The 19,913-nt window shown below is 34.9% G+C and overlaps 1 protein-coding gene across 1 annotated transcript; it reads right to left on the bottom strand.

Moving 5' to 3' along the window:
• Positions 1 to 17,160: 17,160 nt before the first annotated feature.
• LOC145011309 (ethylene-responsive transcription factor ERF054-like) lies at positions 17,161 to 19,114 on the bottom strand. The gene has a single exon (XM_078970010.1). The coding sequence runs from the start codon at positions 18,582 to 18,584 to the stop codon at positions 17,421 to 17,423; it is 1,164 nt and encodes a 387-aa protein (XP_078826136.1). The 5' UTR covers positions 18,585 to 19,114; the 3' UTR covers positions 17,161 to 17,420.
• Between the last annotated feature and the right edge of the window lie 799 nt (positions 19,115 to 19,913).

Consider the following 19,913-nt stretch of genomic DNA (forward strand, 5'->3'; position numbering starts at 1 on the left):
TTGATGTTGACTCGATCCATCGAGCAAAATATGTGGGCTTGATGTATTGGGTGTGGATGGATCGACATTAGCTGAAATGCCCCATGATAGTGTATGCTTGCTTAGGATATTCTATTGAACTTTCATGTTTTGTGTTTGTTGATTGTAATGGTTTTATAGTTTATAAATACATGTACAATGCGGAAAAACACTTAATAATTAAGAGAGCACATGCAACCTATAAGGAGCAATGTCATAACACTTTGAAGACAACATACTATGAACAACAAAATTAACATGAACCCTAATATATTCGAAATTATGGAATTAGGGTTACATACCTTTGATTTATTGTAGTAAACAAATAACTTAAATCCCTTGTAGTTACTTTTCTTGGAAAGCTTAACACCAAAATGATGATGTCTCTAATGGCTCACACCTAAACCCTAGAACTAGAAGACAAAAGGATAGAGGAGAGGAGGAATTTCAGCCAGAGTATCTCGTTGGAAAAAGGTATGAACGAAATTAGGCCTCCTAGGGATCCTTTATAGTGTGGATGTAATAAGGGAAACTATAGATTTGAATTTAAAATAATAATATTTTATCTATTCAAATCTGGTATCCTTATTTGCTTTAGGAATATTCCAGAAACCTTAGAATCCTTCCCAAATTTCGTTCATCGCCTATGGTTCTAAAATCTTCATTCCTTGCTCAATTTAGAACAATTACAACTCAAGGTTTGTAATTTTAATTAATCTTAACTAATCATAAATTATTTCCAGAGTAATTGTGATTAATAATTAATTAATTCTTATTGATTTCACATTAATTTATTAATCATATAAATTAACAAACAAATTATCTATTTCTAATTAATATATTAATCATAAAATATATAAACAAATCATTTATTACAATTTATTAATCATATAATAAACTAATAAATTTATCTTCTCTTTACAAATTTCATTCTAATCAAATTTTAGTTATGATGGCAACCCAAAAATGACTTTGCTTTTAATTACAAGAATATACCAATTTAGTTATGATCTTAGACACCTTAATCTAATAGGTTGTATCTTTTTTGTTGGGGTAAAGCATGTATAAAGGAAATATTGTGTATGTTTTGGAACTTACTAAGCTTCGTGCTTACCCTTTCCCTTAAAACCATTGTTACAGGATCATCAGGTACGAAGGATGGGAATACATAACAATACACATTGGCATGGTGTGGTTGTGATCTATGCTATCAATTGCACGCTATAACGGTTCATGGAGTTAAATAACCATGATTTTCAAATAGCGATGATGCTATTATCGACACTATTTACCGCGAATCTCATCACCACTATAATGGCGTTACATCTATTTTTCAATTTCGTCTAATATTGTGCTTATAGTTACCTGTCGTGTTGTTGGTTACATTTCGATGGGAACGTCGATTTGGAGAATGTCAACTTCTATTTGGAAAACATATTTCATTAAATAAATTTGATCCTATCGACCCCTTATAATGATTTTATATTAGACAAAATTGCAAATTTGGTCATTATGGTTTGCAAAAAACTGTGGATAGGGTCCAAAAATTTTTTGACTGGCATGGATGGTCCAAAATCAAGAATTTCTTGTGTTTTTGGTCCTAAAAATGTTGAAAGGGCTATTTTTCCCTTATTATTTCTTTTTTACATATTCTTTCCTTTATTTTATATTTTAATAGTTATAAGAAAAAGAAAAAAGAAAATCCCTATCCCACACCCTCCACCCATACCCCCTTCTTTATCCCCTATCTCTTTGACTTTCTTTCTCTATCTCCAACTCTCTCTTATGTCCACTCGCTTCCTCTTTTCCTCACTTACTCTTTTCTCTCATGAGGTCGTTCAAGCGCTACGCAGATCTCAAGAGGGTGGGATGAAGTTTGGTGAGGTTGGATGCAAGCTTGTTGGAGAAATCTCGTCGTGTGTGTATTGAACCCAGATCTTAAAACTTTGATTATATGTATTCTTCAATTATGCATCAGGAACTGACAACCACCACCACCCACCTGTTTGAATGAAATGATGACTGCCCAACCGACCAATCAAGTGGTTTTCTAAACCATAACATCTGAACCTCATAGCAATCATCGACTTCTTCAATTGGGTTCGAATATTGTGTGGATTTACAAATGTTAAAAAATTTGATTTATTGTGTGTGTTTTGAGTTGCAGGGGTGTATGTGTGTGTGTGTGTTTTAAGTTGAAGACACTGCATTTTCGATTTGTATAAGTTAAACAGAAAGCAATGACATGGATATGGTTTGCAGAGAGCTTGCAAAATGTGAAAGATGGATTTGAAAAAGGTTTGAAAAAAGAGGACGATGTATGGGGGATTCTAATTGTGATAAGAACGAAATATAGTTCCAGTAAGTTGAAGGGTTTTACAGACATTTTAGGTTGCAAATTTTTGTTGCATCTGGTTTTGCTGTTTTAGCTTCGCTATAAATGGACGACGTTTTAGGATTGTCGAATTCCATCATTGCCTCAAGAGATGATCTAACTTTATGTTAATCCTGTAAACATGAAGAAAAGAGTAGTTTCATTCGATCAATAAGTGTAGTTGACTTTTCTTAGTAAAACACGAAAAACTAAAACTGACCCATTAATTGATCTATGATAACTAGAGAAATTGGTTATGCTTAGATTTGCAAATTATGAAATGCAAACACACACTTATGATGTGTACAATGTGCGTTCATGTATGTGGGTGTTTTTAGTTTGAAGTGGGTTTAGTTTGAGTTACACCTAAGCTAGGGGAGAGAGAGAGAGAGAGAGAGAGAGAGAGAGAGAGAGAGTACATATGGGGTAGGGTTGGTTTAGTTTGAGTTACACCTAAACAAGACTTTCTTAATTTTAGGACAAAAAACATACGAAATTCTTGATTTTGGACCATTCATACAAGTCGAAAAATTTTTGGACCCTATCTACAATTTTTTGCAAACCACAAAGACCAAATTTACAGTTTTGTCATATATTTAGCATATACATATAAGGACGAGATAAGATCAATTAAATTAATTGATTTTTCTTTCTTGCCCGACCCTGTTCCTTTAGGTCGTGGCACTTTTAATGAAATTCCACTGTTTTCATAAAAAAAATTATCAAATTGATTTTATGGACATATTTGTTGATTTCATACAATTAAATTCACTAGGTAAATTATATTTACATGTATGTAAATATATACATACCTAATTGATGTCATATTTATTGACTTCGTATTTATTTATTTATTGATTTTGTTTTTACCTTTTTCTTGCTTTTATGTTAATTATATAACATACTTTTTATGATACTCTGCATCATATGTAATATCAAAAAATTGTTACATCACCGCCATAACATTACGATAACCGTGATTTCAAATACTGGTCTGCGACCGCTATAAGAATTTTGACAGCGACTACATTGGTTGGTATCAAGATTCTGTTTGACAAATTTCTTTTACATTTGTGTTTCCTTTAATTTTAGGTTTTCAATTATGAAATTTGTTAGATGCTTTTAAATAGTGGAACTTGTTTTAAGATTTAAAAGATTTTGGAATTAATGGTGTTTAAAAGTAATAAATGATGTTTTAGAAGTTCAAAATTTATTGTAATTTTCGAGACGTTACAAAAAATGACCATTTTTAACATCTTAGGGTTACTCGGCTCGAGCCCGTATGAGCCTGTGTTTAGATCCTATTACGGACAAACCTATTGGGGTCTGAGCAGGCCTAAGTATCGAGTCATATCACCAAAACTGTTTAGCTCCTAACATTTGCATCCAAACCAAAAATCACGCACGGTTTTTGCCTACATTCTTGTTTTAACAAGATAAAGGTTTTAAAACTATTGAAGCATGAAGTGACCATCGATAGCTAAGGAAATTTGGCTAAGTGTTTAGTGTATGCGAAGATATGTTTATGTGGTGATATGAGGACCACCTCAGAAGATGATGAGAAGACTCTCCAAGCTCTTTGTTATTTTGTGATATACACCGAAGAGAAAGTGATTTTGTATACTTTATCATATCATATATTTTTTAAAGATTATGTTAGTTAAGCATGTATTTGGTATGCCCGTCTTTATACCATACTTAATCATGGTCCGGTTTGTATGTCGCCCTTTTTCTATCTATGAATAAAGGGCTTATGAGTTGTTTAAAATGTGTCTTGTACTCGAAATCCTTATTAGTATCAAGTCTCTTTTATCAATTTCTACTTATGTTTTTCATCATTTATTAACTTCAATCTTGCAAGTAAGCTTGGTTAAAATTCAACTAAGTTTATTACATGTCTTATGTTTTTCTTGTAATCGTTGTTCTTATATTTTTGTATAACTGTTATAACATTCCACATCTTAATTTATTGTTGCGTTGTTTAAAGATCCATCGAGGTTAACTTACATTCCACAAACATAATTTTTCATCTTAAAGTTCTTCTCGCAACAACTGGTATCAGAGCCATAACAGTTGCTTTTTATTTTTTCTGAAAACATTATCTGCCTTTTAAGAAAAATCTATTATTTAAAAGGACTTCTTTATCACTTATTCCATATTTTAAAATCTCATGGAATTATGGCACAACATTACTTGTTAAACATATGTAACGGTGTTAGAGCTCATAATTGAGCTCCAATACTCGTTGCAAGTGAGTATCATCACTAGTCTCAAAGAAAGGAATGTGTAACTACAAATCCAATTGTAGTTAAGACCATCGATATTTCATTCATTAAATAATTTCATCCAACAGTTCAATGAAGTTGTTCCTAAGTCTCTAAATGTTCCGAAATTAAAATAATGAGGAAATAGAAACCGAAGTTCCCAGAATTATTGCAAATGTTGAGGGGAACGTTTAACAATCTAGGGGGAACTACTATCAACATCAACCACATGTCCATCCTCTATGGATCAAGATCTATCTGTGGTACATTCCCAAATCGAGGGGGCACTAATATATTCAAAGAGAACAACCTCACATAGTTGAAGACATCCCATCACATTTAGTTTCTTAACATCATCAATCACGTCTAAACATCAGGACAAAAGTGATGGGTTATGAGGATCCTTAGACAAAAATAAAGAGATAATGGAAACAACATATTTTAATCCTCAATAGGCCCAAAAATAGATCTATGAACAAACTATCAATTGCAACTTTAATGTGAGAGAATACATACCTTTTAGGGTTCGTTAAAACCCTCGTACATCCTTGATTTATTGAAGAGAGCTAAGAGTCCAATTTAAAACTCCTCTTCCATAATCACACCCAAGGCACTCAGATCAACAATATCCGACATCAAACAATCCTTTGAACACACTAAACGAGACACCCAAAACCCGGATTTGATGTATCAACGTCGCCACGTCGTAGCCATGACACTACCATGACGTGGTGACGGGAATTTTGATGGTTGTAAGAATAAAGAGAGGCAAGTGAAAATTTCTTAGGTTTTTTAGAATACTCATCATCTAATTTCTTCCATACACCTCTCTATTTATAGGGAACGATATAAAACAATAAAAGATAATTATCTAGTCAACTAATAATTGTCCATATACTTGGTAATTATCCGACTGCTTAAATTGCCTTGTTTAGTCCTCCAAAACATTCCAGAACTTCTATATTTCATTTAAATAAATAAAAACTATTAATTAATTAATAAAGAAAGTCCCTATACTATTGTCATGTTATTTATTGCTTATTTTTATCCTTGCATGTAACCCAAAAGGACCCTACTATTAATAGGAATATTACTAATTGTTGTGACTGTGTCGTTACTATAGGCACCATTCACTCCCACTTGCACAAGTTACCAAAACTATATGGTCTAATATTCATAAGTAATGAGTATAGAGTATACAACTAAATGTTAATGCCATACTCACAATATAGAGTCGTGATATAGTCCTTAGATAAGTGATCAAGTATTCCTTTACTCTTTAAGATATATGTATGAACATGATACATGGATATAGTTAATCTAAAACATTTAGATTTTGTTTCCAGATATCGACTTGTGTCAATCAAAAGTAAACTGGATAATTGATCCATCAATTCAGTATGAGCATGACCATGCATTTTAATGTCAACACCAAATCATCCAAACGCCCAAAGATATCGACTCCAACCACTTAAAGAAGAAGCCAACAAATAAAATTTGACTACATTGATTCCGCCTATTCCTCATGTCATATCTGGTCAAACCCTATATGATTTCCATTTAAGAACTACGTTGGGAGAAACCAAGACACAATACATTGTGGGAGAGAATCCCATGCATCTCTATTCGAAGAATATATGAAATTACCATCTTAGAATTACTTGTGATAGAATCCATGAAGTAATCTCTAAGTGTGGGTTACTGATGTGAAATTTATATACTACCAGTTTTAAATTTATAAACCCAACCTACTTAACTAACTAACTGCACTTAGGCAGTATAACTAGTCAAAATTATAGAATAGTTTAGATAAGTCGGGTATCGAACATAGGGAACAAAATTTTAATTAAGAAAATAACTACTAATAATTAAACTAAAAACAATAAGTAAAAATAGGGGGCTTACTGATTTTGCAAGATCAGAATAACTTAATTACTTAATTAACTCAAAACTAAGCAAACAATTAACTAAAGACAATTATAATCAAGATTACGAGGACAGTTTCATTTATTTTTGAATCCCCTTTTTTCTTATGATTAGTTTTAAAACATGAATTTATTCAGTTGGTTACCAATATAGAGATTATTAAAATCTTGATCCGGTCTCCTAATGTTTTCACCAATTCATGAACTTCTATGCAATAATCATACAAAAGGTTGCAACTAAGTAAGAATGTACCTGATAGATTTGAATTTTTTTTTTTGATTTTGACGATGATGTTGATGAAAAATCAGAATTTCAACAACATTGAAGATCCTCTGATTTCCCCAAGCTTGCTTGGAACTGGGACCATTTGTGTATTAAAATCATAAAAAACTACAAACTACTCATCGGTGTACCTCCAATAAAGTTCCCCATTGTTAAAGTTGTTGGCTCAACTTTGCCCAACCAGATTTGCTAAGTAGTGTGGCTGGGACTTCTTTGAAGCTCATCTCTTTTTCATTGTCACTCTAGATCCCTTTAGATATGGTAGAATTGGTGGATCAGGAACTTATATAGCAAGCTGGAAAGACTTCACATTGTTATTAGATAAGTTTTTCTTCAGATTTTTTATTCTCTCTTTTTTTTTTATGATCTTCTCCTTTTCATAAATCTTCTCATTCTTCTCTTAAGATTTTCTTCTTTTCAGATTTGTATCAGAAATCACCTATCCCAAATTTTCTTTTTCCAAAAGCATTTTTCTTTTTAGTTTCTTCTTTGATTTTTCTTCAGCAGAAATCAACTTCTCTTCTTCTTCCCTAAGCTTATTTCTATTCAGATCTTTCTCTGATATTTCTTCAGCAGAAATCATATGCTCCTTTTCCTTTTCTTCCCCAAGATTATTTCTCTTCAAATCCTTCCCTGATGTTTCTTTAGTAGATATCAAATGCTCCTTTTCCTTTTCAGATTTAATTGCTTCTGTCAAACTTCTTTTCAACAACTTTTTTTCTTTTCTTCTTCCCAAAGCATATCATTTTCTAGCCCTTCTGATTTGTAAGATAAATTTCTATATATAATTTTTTTCTTGCACAGAAACATTAGAAAACTCACAGTAGTCCTCAGATAAAGGACTTTTGGTACCCAGATAATTAACATAAATATTATAAGTTGGAAAATTATCATCATTTATTTTAAAATTAACCATTTCCTCATCAAACTCCATTGCAATTGTCCAATTACCCATGTCCAGATTATAAAACTCAGTGGGAAATATCAAATTATTCACTTGGACAAGAACATCCTCTAGTACACCTTTTGGGTGTACCATCGAGTGGTCAACTAATTAGATAATCGTTCCGGTCTTTTTTAAAGTATCCAATTTTATTTTTTTAAAAACAGAAAAGGGAAGGACATTAATTGAAGCTCCTAACTCAAACATGACTTTTGGAAAATTAAGGCCACCAAATTTACAAGGAATCAAGAAAACTATCGGATCCTTGTGCTTTGGAGGTAAACCCTATTTTGCAAAATAGCTAAAATATTTTCACCAGGTTTTAAAGTTTCATTAGTTTTAAATCTTTTCTTTGAAACACATAGTTCCTTTAAAAATTTGGCATAATGGGGGATGTGATTTATAACATCTAAAAGTGGAATATTTACCTTAACCTTACAAAAAATTTGCATAATATCCTTATCCTCTTGCTCACTCTTCGTATTTCTCAATCGTGATGTGAATGGTATAACTGGCATGTACTCTTTCAGATTATGCTTCTCTGGTTTTGGAGTTTATGTTCCTTCATCTTTTCCAAATCTTTTGTCAACCAAAACTTCTTCTTATTCTTCTTTAGCTTCTCCGTCAACCAAAACTTCTTCATATTCTTCTTTAGCTTCTTTTTCTGGTTCATATACGTTTGAGTCTTCATAAAATTTCCCACTTCTCAAGGAAATAGAACTCACATTGTGCTTTGGATTGTTTTTAGTGTGCCCTGGTAACTTTTCTTGAGATTCTAGCTGACCGAAGGAAGTGGCAAGTTATGACACCTGTTGTTCAAGATTCTTAACTCCAGCTCTGGTTTCGTTCTGGAATGATTGGGTGCTCATGGAAATAGTTTTTACAATATCTTCTAAGGCCACACTGGATGTACTGGATTGCTGATTCGAATCATGGTTCTGAGAATTTGGATTCTGATAATTTTGTTGATGATGATTCTGAAAGTTCTGTTGATAATTCAACTGTTGTTGAAAACCCGGAGGATGTTGAAATTGTTGTCTTTGCTAATAATCCTCCAACATCTTTTACTGGAACCACATCCTCTTACAATAGCAGACACATATCTGTTGGATGTTTAGTTTTTAAGTAGATACCTCATTGTTTCTTCGCCACTGCTTTTTCTTTTGTTAGTAATAAAACAACCTTTGTCGGCTCATAAATTTGGGACTCCAAATGAGCATTGTTGACTTCTTTTAATCCTCTTGGCTGATCAGAATACCACTCATATTTGTTTCCATAATGTTTCGACTCTATCGTTGGCTTCTCGACCAGTTCCCGGATTTCTGTTGGTGTCATATTTGCTTAAGGAACCGCCACTTGAAGCATTAATCATACGTTGCTCCATGGGTGTCATACCTTTGCAGAAACAGTTGTACAACTTATAATCATTGATCCCATGTTGTGGACGTTAACCAAAAACTTTTTAAATCTTACCTAGTAAGTGTGTAGAGCTTCTCTTTTGCCTTGCTTGATACCAAGGATTTCTCTTCTCAGACTCGAAACTCACGTTTCTGAAAAATATTTCTCTAAAAATAACTTTTCGAGATCTATCCAAGTGGTAATGGAACTTGATGGGAGCTCACACAACCATTCTCTTTATGAGTTTGGAATTGAAAAGAGAAATTCCCTTAACTTTATCTGATTTTCTGTTACAGCATGCGACTTCATTCCTAAACAAACAACATGAAATTCCTTGAGGAATTTATGTGGGTCTTCATTTTCTAGACCTCAGAACATAAGAAGAAGATGTATCAGCCTAGATTTGAATTTGAAGTTTTGGGTTATGGAAAAGTGATAAAAAGAGGTTGTTGTTTGACCTTTTGGGTGGCCCACTCTCCGAGAGTCTTTTTTGCTTCGTCTCCTACGTCATTCATGGTGGATTTTTTCAAATTCTGAAGGTTCTTGTGTTTCAGATTTTTTTAGATTCGGTTTCAAAAGAGTTTGTTTGCTTAGATTTAACTGAGGATGGTGGAGAGTATGTTTTAAATTAACCAAAACAAGTTATTCAGTTAACCTTAACTTTTTACAATCTAATTAAACAAGCTCTTAATTAAGATCAGAAAAGTTGCATTAAGATCTGTTTGAAATTCCTAGCAATACCCAATACTTCTCACAAGCTCGGAAGCGTAAAGACATGATATTTCAATTTTATACTAGAGTTAAATCCCTAACACGGAACCAATTTCATATTTTTTACTTATTACCAATTGACAAGAACAATTAAGGATTCTATTAACTAATTAATTTGAATGATAAAACCCTAGCTAGGTGATCAGACTAACAAGAAATTTAAAATCAAACGTTCGTTATGCTTAATAATGAAACAACTAGATAAAATCACATAAAGAAAACCAGATCTGATAACTAATCACATGAAAAATACTTGTCTAGTGTAGAATTGAAAACTAGGGTTTTAGCTAGACATGGCTACAAACAAATCTAAACTGATAAAAAGAAAAACAAACTGATTAATCTTCAAAACTAAGTGTATGAAATGATTCACAACATTCAGATCTCCAGAATTCGTTGAAAGGTATCAAAAATCGCCTTCAGAAGGGTTTTTCGTCGTTTGGAACCGTCTACCCGTCGAATCTGATCAGGGGGCATATTTATACGCAAGAGAGAAGCTTTCAGAACAAGTTGGCAGAATCTACCAGATTTGCAATTAAATGAAGTATGATGCTATTTCTGAAGTTTCGGGAGTTGCGTAAGAAAAATGCGATCGTAGATATTCTTATGCGATCACAGAAATTGTTTTTTTTCTCCAAATAGCATTTTTTGACCTTGAAAAAACTCGACACATATATGCGAATGCAGATGTCAACAATACGATCGTAGATTTTGGGTTTTCGGCTCGTTTCGGACGCGATTCTTCAGTTTAAGCACTCCAAGTCATTCCTTAACATCGTTCTTCAGTTCAAACTCCATTTAGGCTCTAAATATGCATCCAACGGCTCCCAAAGTACCGCTCCACTCGAATTATCTGAAACCGACACAAAAGGCTAGTAGTATAGGAAATCTGATAAAGGACATGAGTTGAACATTATTTTAACTAATGATATGCAAATGTACAAAATATGATGCTAAATGCTAATAAAAACTACCCTAAAAGATGCATAAAATGGAATCTATCATTGCACGATCAATATTCTTCAGCTACGCTCACCGTAGGGGATTTCCTACGCTCAACGTAGCGTAAAATTCCCAAATTCCACTTCAACTTCAAACAGTCATAACTTCTTTGTTTCAACTCCATTTTCGGTGATCTTTATATCCACACAAATGTATTGACGAGTCTGAGAAATCTATCTAATCACTTTTGACTAGCAACACACCGAACTAAAATTATGATTCATGCAAGAAGTCTGAAATATTACTTTTCCTATTTTACCCATTAGCTCCAAAGTACATTTCAGGGCTTAAATCACTTATCCAACATCATCTACATCCAATAGGGTCTAAAATCTATTCCTTGATGCCCCTAAGACCTTATGAACAAATTATGGTCCAAATCCAAAGAAAATAAGAGAAATATTGAAACTGGGTGTATAACTCTCCCCAACTTAAATTGGAATTCATCCTTGAAATTCGTCTTGGTTAGAGCCTATAAAAACAGCACCAATAATTTCCATAAATTCCATCCGACCACCTCATAATCAAGGCACCCATAAAGAAAATCTGAGAGACCATTCAGAACCCCACCATTGGCAACAAAAAGTCCAATCAGTTGAATTAACTCAACTACAACAACTACCTCACTATTCCCAACTATAAGACCCAATTCACAGCGAAAACCACTCAAAGTAGCAAACTTCTCAAAACTGAAACTACAAACCAACTCCATCAATCTACCTCCAAAAAATGGAAACCCATCAGTCTAAATTTCAGGAACCATACTCTAAAACTGATGATCATCCAAGGGGCTTACATCAAATTCCATCAATGATAAATTAACTTAAATGAAACCATTCTCTTAAAATAAACAAGAATCCACAAAGAAGAAGCTTATCAAGGGACCGTTGATTAATAACCGTGACTTTTCTAACAAGTCACCATCTTACAAATGCCCGATCCAAAAGTAAGCAACCAGTAGTAATGCCAACACATTCCATCTAACCCTCATCGAGAGGACCTAATTTCTTAACCTAAATTCAAAGACTCCAAGTTCATGTCTGCCAATCCTTGAGAACAATTCCATACCACACATCAACCATGCTTGACCAAAAGCTCTTAGATCCGATCCTTCTAAAAGCTTCCCGACCTCACGTCGTCCGACTGGTCAATTGAACAACAAAATTCGCTCCCAACCTCCGTTAACTCTAACCTCACATACTGACGCTAGATCGAACCCTAATCCAAAAATTGAACATCAAAGACTAAACTAGTCTATACAACTATTTCATTCTAACATATCCCATGACTAATCAAAGGAAAATAGCTAATCAAACAATAAAAAGGGTCTGATTCCACCTATATGAATGTTGTGGTCCTCCCACAGTCTTAGAATTACTTTCGTTGGTTCAACCTAGCTGTAGCCTTTCCTGCCATGTTCCATGGTCTTCGATATGTGAATTCTATGGTCTAACCATAGTCGTACAATCACTTCCGGCCTATTTCAGCCATGTGAATGCTATGACTCAAATAATAGTCTTACAACACATCCGTGATTTCCATTGGCTTCCCCATGGTATTTCAACAAAACTACTAAGATAGTAAGCAAAACTGACTCGAGACAAACCCCTAGTCCACTAGACCCAAACCTATGCAGTTGCTAATGCTTCAATCCTTCACACAAGATAACCTTGACTCTTTAACATATGCTTCCCTAACTACAACTGTTTGTTGAACATGATTCCTTGCATAAGCTTCAATTCAAACATAACTAAAATCGGCTATCCTTCTTTCCTTGAATATGAAACTCCAGGATGACCTGTACTTGGGAAATTCTCCATCTAAGTCAATCAGTTCTCCCCTATTTGGATTTGGATAGAATCTAACGACATCATAATCACTTGAATTTCCAATCCAACCCAACAACCCCACTATCTGGTTCTTAGTATCCACACTTGACATCACCAAGCATAAGAGAATATGAATTCTTCGATCAACAATCAAGAGCTCCAACATATGACTACAACCCATAATGAAAAGATCCCGAGAGTTCCAAATTGTGATTACAAACCCACATCCAAAAGCAACCCCGAACCATAAGACCTTCCTAACTCAAAGCAATATCCTAATCTTGGATAAACCGAAAGGATCCTACCAATGTAAAACTCATCTAATAAAATTCCCTAATCAGAGGAAGATTCCAAAATGAACCAAAATGTTTTCAGAATCCTGATTAGGTTAACCCAAATGCCAACCATGCCAACAAGACTTGCCAAAACTTGACTCTACATAGATCCCAAAATCACATCTGATAAAACTAAGCAACATCGCCTAACATTCAAATTCCAATAACCAAGGACAGTTGCCAAGCTTGATCATACTAGAAACAATGATTCCTTAGCTAAACAAAAAAAGAACATATATACAAAGACCAAGATATACGTCTTATAAAACTTAATGAAGGTTTGACACAACTAGACCTAGAATGCGGTTGAACCACAACTAGACCTAGAATGTACAACTAAGTTTTATTATGGTCCGACCGGTGTACGCCTAAATCTAGATTCGATTGTTGATTCACTAAGAGCTTGATGATTTAATAGAATGGTAACGTAGTTTGACTAGTTAGGATTCTCAGATGGCTAGATCGAGGCTCGATACTTAAAGACCCTACACTTTGATTAAGGATGAAGGTTTAGAGTCACATATCCGACATAGCCCATAGAGAAGATCGTAGTAGACATGGTACTATCTACTAGATACTTATAATTGAAGATTATATGTATTATCTATTTTCATTCTGTCTCTCATAAACATGTAACCTTTTTGATGTCTTATGCATGATAGTCAGAACATCATGGCCATCAGGAGCAAGTAAATGGATGATATATAGGAATGGGTGTCATATCCTTCCCCGAAAGACGATCAGGTGGTACCACACACCCCTGAGACAGATGATGAGGAATACGACCCATGGATTCCTATACCGCCTTCACTTCTGGATGTAAAGGATGCGAAACCTTTCGAGGAGGATGAGGAGCCCTTCGAAGAGGAGAAGGAGGAGGAGCCATTTGAGGATGAGGAGCTTGATAAGGAGTTTGGAGGAGGTCCAATGGATATCTCATCATATCCAAAATCATCATCCCATGATGATCCAGTTGAGCATGCAGAGACTCAAGAGGAGGAGCTTACCGAGTTAGAATCCCTCCTAGAAGAGGCGATCCCCATCCTATCGTTGAAGAAAGAGGCATCATCTCCTTCTCACCTAGGCCATCCAAAAAGCCGAACCCCACCCACAAATAGATTCCCCAAGTGGAAGAGTAGATTAGGGAGGAGGACATTGGATTTTATAAGGTTGGAGAATCCTCCCAGGCACTTTTGTGCGATCCCATTCCATAGGATCCCACAGATAGAGCGATCTCGGTGTTAGTTCCACGAGTAGTACGACACAACATGTATTTATGGTTACTATCGCCTTCTATTCCAACTCTCCCATACGTTGTTCCAACCCTTCTATCACTATCTTACGAAACTAGACCTGTGACTGAGCTTCCTCTAGTGGTCATACGCATGGAGTATCCTTAACTCATCTAAATCGCTATTTCTGATTTGAATCTCTACCTCTATCAGTCAGCAAATCAATCTCTCTCCTCAGGGAATCCAAAGGAAGGCCCAAGCAATCAACAGAAAAGAAACGGGAAGCGATTCAGGTATTTACGGTTACAACAAACCCAACATGGTATACCGATAAATGTAGTTTGAGATGCAATTAGTGTGGGTATCAACATACCGAATCCTGTTGGATCTACACCAACTGTGGCAGGAAAGTTCATCTTGCCAATAGATACAGAACTCCACCAAATCGTGGAACCATAGTAGCAGCAGAGGGTCGAACATGTTTTGAGTGTAAGGAGGTTAGACATATCAGGAAGGATTGTCCAAGATTAAAGGAAGCAGGGGGAAATGTAAGAGGTCGAGATTTTGTGATAGGAACTTAAAAAGCCGTTTAAGATCTGACGATAGTGACGGTTACATTCCTAATCAATGACCTATATGCAAATGTACTTTTCTATACCGGTGCTGATAAAAGCTATATTACTCCCCATTTTAGGAAATTATTAAGTCACCCATCTAGTTAGCTTAAGGAAACCTATAGGGTAGAAATGGATAACGGTCAAATCGGTAGCGCCCACGAGGTATTGAAAAATTGTACATTAACGTTAAGAGAACACAATTTCCTCGTCGACCTCATGCCTATGCTCATTGGAAGTTTCAATGTATCATCGGCATTGATTGGTTATCTCCTAACCACGTTGAAGTTCTATGCTTCGAAAAGGCATTATGTCTACCCCTACCAAATGGTGAATCCTTATCATCAACGGTGATAAGCCAAGTAAAAATCTTAGGATCATTTCTTGTAAGAAGGCCAGAAAATACTTGCAGAAAAAAGTATTACTCCTTCTTAGCCCATATTATCGATAAGAAGGATAGTAAGACGAATATAAAAAAAGTAACTCAGGTGTGTGATTACCATGATGTATTCCCCAAAGATTTAGCTAGATTTACTCCAGTGCGTCAAGTCGAGTTTCAGATCGATCTAATTCCAGGAGCCGCCCCAGTAGCAAAGTTTCCTTATACGCTGGCACCATAAGAGATGCAAGAGCTCTCTAGCCAACTACAAGAACTTCTTGACAAAGGTTTCATTAGACCAATCTTCTCGCCTTGGGGTGCACCAGTTCTGTTTATCAAGAAGAAGAACAGATTTTTCCGAATGTGCATTGACTATAGAGAGCTAAATAAGTTCACCATTAAGAATCGATATCCACTTCCCCATATCGACAACCTTTTTGATCAAATGCAAGGATCTAGCTATTTCTCTAAGATTGACCTGAGATTTGGATATCATCAGCTTCGAGTAAAGGAAGATGATATTCCAAAGACTGCATTCAGAATCAGTATCTATAAAGTAATGAGCAACCAGTTAAGATCATATCAGAGGTAGGGTCCGTTTGGTATACAGAGTATATCCCACTTTAAACACCTCACTAAATCTAGCCTAGACATCACCCCTATAAGTAGATTAATCAGTAATATGACTTAGAATCACTGCTAAAGCTTATTTATAAATTCATTACAACAACAATGAATATAAATATAAGTTACACTGAAAGCAATATAAGTGTAGCTTAACTTACAAAGATTTTCCTAACAAAAGTCTGGAAATTACATTGACATAACTCTGGCTTGATAGCTTCTAATTGTCGGGCTCTCAGAGACCTTTGAGCTAACCAAAAACTTAAATCTAAAGAGAAATTTTGGAGCAAAGTAGAGAGAGAGAGAGAGAGAGAGAGAGAGAGAGAGAGAGAGATTGGAAGATGTGGGGAGAAGAATGGTGTTGCTAATCTATTTATAGGAGGAACTTTTGGTTTGCAAGCCACGCATTACTGTACTTGAATCCTATGAGCTCTCTTCAATGTGTCATATGTTCCCCAAAAGAGCCCAAACATGTTTTTGACAAAATAAATATATCCCAATAATCGAAAATAATGTAATCATAGGGCGATAATTAAGGATAACACAATACTCTACTAGTGACATAATGACAAAGACCATATATATAACGATAGCCACAAGAAACTCTTAAACATAAAGTGCTCGTAGACACTAAAAACAATTTTTATTTTATTTTATTTTATTTATTTATTTTTTTGCTTACAGTAATGTAAAAGTGTATTTATGTCTTCAAACAATTTTATTAAAAAAACTCCCGAATTCATGATAGCATATTAAAATGAAATCATCTTTTTTTGAAGTGGAAAAATAAGTCCTATATGGAAATATTTCCTCCCATTAGTTAAAGGGAAATACCCCCAAAATGTTTAATCTATCCCTCTTGTGAGTGGAATAGTTATCTGTGATGATTTATATGAGTGATTGGTGATACGTGTCACACCCTTAATTAAACCAAAAGTCCAAGCTCCAATAAACCGGAAATCCAAGCTTCAAATGGTGTATGAATGACAAAGACAAACTAGTAGATGATTGGATAAAAACCTATCAGATGGTTTAACCACTTACATCACATATATATAATACACCCATCATTCTATTTTTGGATACTCAAATTTACGATTTTAATACAATACTGGAATCGAAATTTAAGTTGTAAAAAACGAAAAACAGACAATGAAGAATTACATAAATTGGACTAAATAAATACTCTCTATATTATACACAAACAAAAATACACAAAATTACCCTTAAAAGAAAACCTAAATCTTGCATCAATTGAAGATCAAAAAACCAGATCTTGCTCTTGATGAAGACTGAAGGGACTTTCTACAACAAAGAGATCACAAAACTGTCTCCTTGTGTTCTTCCCTTTCTTAACTACAAATACAAATCATATTAATCTAATAATTGCAGAAACGAGGGCTTGAAATATGCAGCCCCATTTCCACCATTAAAATGAAGCTTCATCCTTCCAAACGAAAGGATTCATCTGTGATTCAAAGTCAGAGAAATCGTAATTCCCATGCTCTTGCTGCTGATACTCCTTTTGGTGTTCTTCATGGTTTTCAAGATTAAAATCTGAAGGAAACATTAAATTGTTGTTGGAATCAATAGAATCCCACATCGCACTACCTGGACCCCAACCGGAATTATACCAATTCTCCGCCATTTCCCCCCACGCCGGATCGGAATTTTCCTCCCGAGTTACCGGATCCCCATGAACACCTTCATTCTCTGTAACAACTTCCTCAGATTCCTTCGATTTTGAATTCTCTGTATCGTCTTTCACTAACGGAGTGGGAGGAGATGAAGAAGATGATTCCTGGCCGGAGTTCTGACCACCGCCGGAAACCGATTCGTTCTTAGTGGTCTTAACGAATCGCTCTGGGAAATTCAACCGGGCGTTTTCACCGCGAAGTTTAAAAGCTTCACGATCGTAAGCCATGGCGGCGTCCTCCGCCGTGTCGAATGTTCCAAGCCAGAGACGAGTACGGTTCCGTGGAAGACGAATTTCCGCCACCCATTTCCCCCAATGCCTTTGCCTCACACCTCTGTATAATTTCGTGGTGTGAATCGGTTGAATTGGTTGAAATGGAGGTCGCATTTTGTTCATCATCATCATTCTTCCTCTAGGGCTCAAATCACTCCAGTACTGGAGTAGTTGCTGCTGCGATGATCCTGAGTGCTCGCCTGAAAAATATGGCGGGAACCCGAAATTTTGGTGGATCATTGGCGGTTGCTGGTAATGTTGTTGCGGGTTAAAAGAAATCATTTGTGGGTTTTGTGGTTGAGATGGGTGTATAGGAAGAGGTTGAGAAAAACTGGAACGATATTGTTGTAATGATTCGATTGTCTGTTGATTATTTCCGTCAAATGCAAAGGGGAAAAGCTTCGAAGAAGATGAAGATGAAGAAGAGGTGGATTGATGTTCAGGGCTTTTGATTTTTTTCAGAGGTCTAGCGTTTCTGTGTCTATCCGCCATGGAAGCTTCATCAAAAACTTGCTTCCATTCTCTGGTTTCATCAAAACCCATCTGACCAAAGTCCATGTGTGTAAAATTCTGAGTTTCTTCGGTGAAATTTTTGGATTTCCCACTGTTCCTAGCTGCTGCCATTGACGAACAATCAAAATATCTTCACAATCACAATCACAACAACAAAAGGAGAAAAAGTTGAAGTAAAATTTGCCGTTAGCTGTCTGGTAATCACTGAATCAAAGCACAAAAACTCGCTTTGAATCCAGATTTAAGAAAAACCCAACTGAAAAAACAAGTCAAATTCCAAAACCCAGATCTTAAATTATCGAAAAAGGTAAGAAATAGAAAGAGATTCAGTAGAGATGGGTGTTAAAGAAAGAAGACACCATGAATGCCAAAAAGACAATTCATTTGTAGAATCTTAAAAAGACGAGAGCACGAGTGGCTAAAATTGAAAATTAAAAAAAGAAATAAACAGGGAATCCAAAATGGAATTTATTGTTTGTGATTGTGAGTTGTGATTGTATATGATTGAACGAATTGAATGAGTTAAGCTGTAGATGTGGAACAGAGGAATCAAAGAAGATGAAAAGGCAGAGAAGTTTGTGAATGGTGAATTCGTGATGTGTGTGAGTGTGTGTGTGTGTGTTTTGTGGTGTAAATGGAGGTGAAGGAGGTGGGTTTATATGAGAGAAGATAAAGATTTGTTAGATGGACTATGAACATGAAAAGGGGCCCACACGCTTTATTTTAAGTTTTTTTCAAACTTTCGTTGCTTCCACTCTAACCTTTCTTGTGTTCGGTTCTTCCAAACCTTTTGGTAATAAATAGATACGAATACAATTTTTGGTGTTCACAGAAAAGGATTAATTACATGGATGGTTCTTGAAAACAAAATAAGATAATTTTTGTCTCTTCTAGAAAAAGGCAGAATGTTCTTTATATGTTTTTAGATTTTAATTATATGTTTTAAATCTAGAAAGGATGAATGTAAGCCTACTTCACGTCTCATCTCAACTAATTAGTTCCATGTTTTAGTCGTTCGGTTTTTGGTTTAAATGGTCTAAATCATCAATTCAACTTGGCTTCCAAAAATTTTATGTATTGTGTATCTTTATATATACATGGCTGGTCCAAATATGTTTTGGGTCCGGGGCAATAAAGAAAAATAAACCCCAAAAAACGAAAAAATTCATACAATCCACAAAATTATGAAAAATAAACAAATCTTCAAGCCCTTAAGATGCATATTATTGATAAATAGTAAATATTCTAATACCATTATATAATAATTGTAATAATAAAAAACACTTAACAAGAGGTAAAGAAACAAAAACACTACAAAGATTAGACTCTTTTTCATGTTTTTTCTTTTAATCCTTGAAAGGTCATGTAACAAGTGAAGATAACCGTATTCAAACACCAATTTGATAATACATAAACTTTTAATTGCTACATGAAATCCAT

Source organism: Lactuca saligna, chromosome 8 (genome assembly GCF_052625555.1).
Source record: "Lactuca saligna cultivar CGN05327 chromosome 8, ASM5262555v1, whole genome shotgun sequence".
Lineage (NCBI taxonomy): Eukaryota > Viridiplantae > Streptophyta > Magnoliopsida > Asterales > Asteraceae > Lactuca > Lactuca saligna.

Bases quoted from the DNA above. Each gene is read 5' to 3' on its own strand.
- LOC145011309 (XM_078970010.1), bottom strand. From the start codon at position 18,584: ATGGCAGCAGCTAGGAACAGTGGGAAATCCAAAAATTTCACCGAAGAA.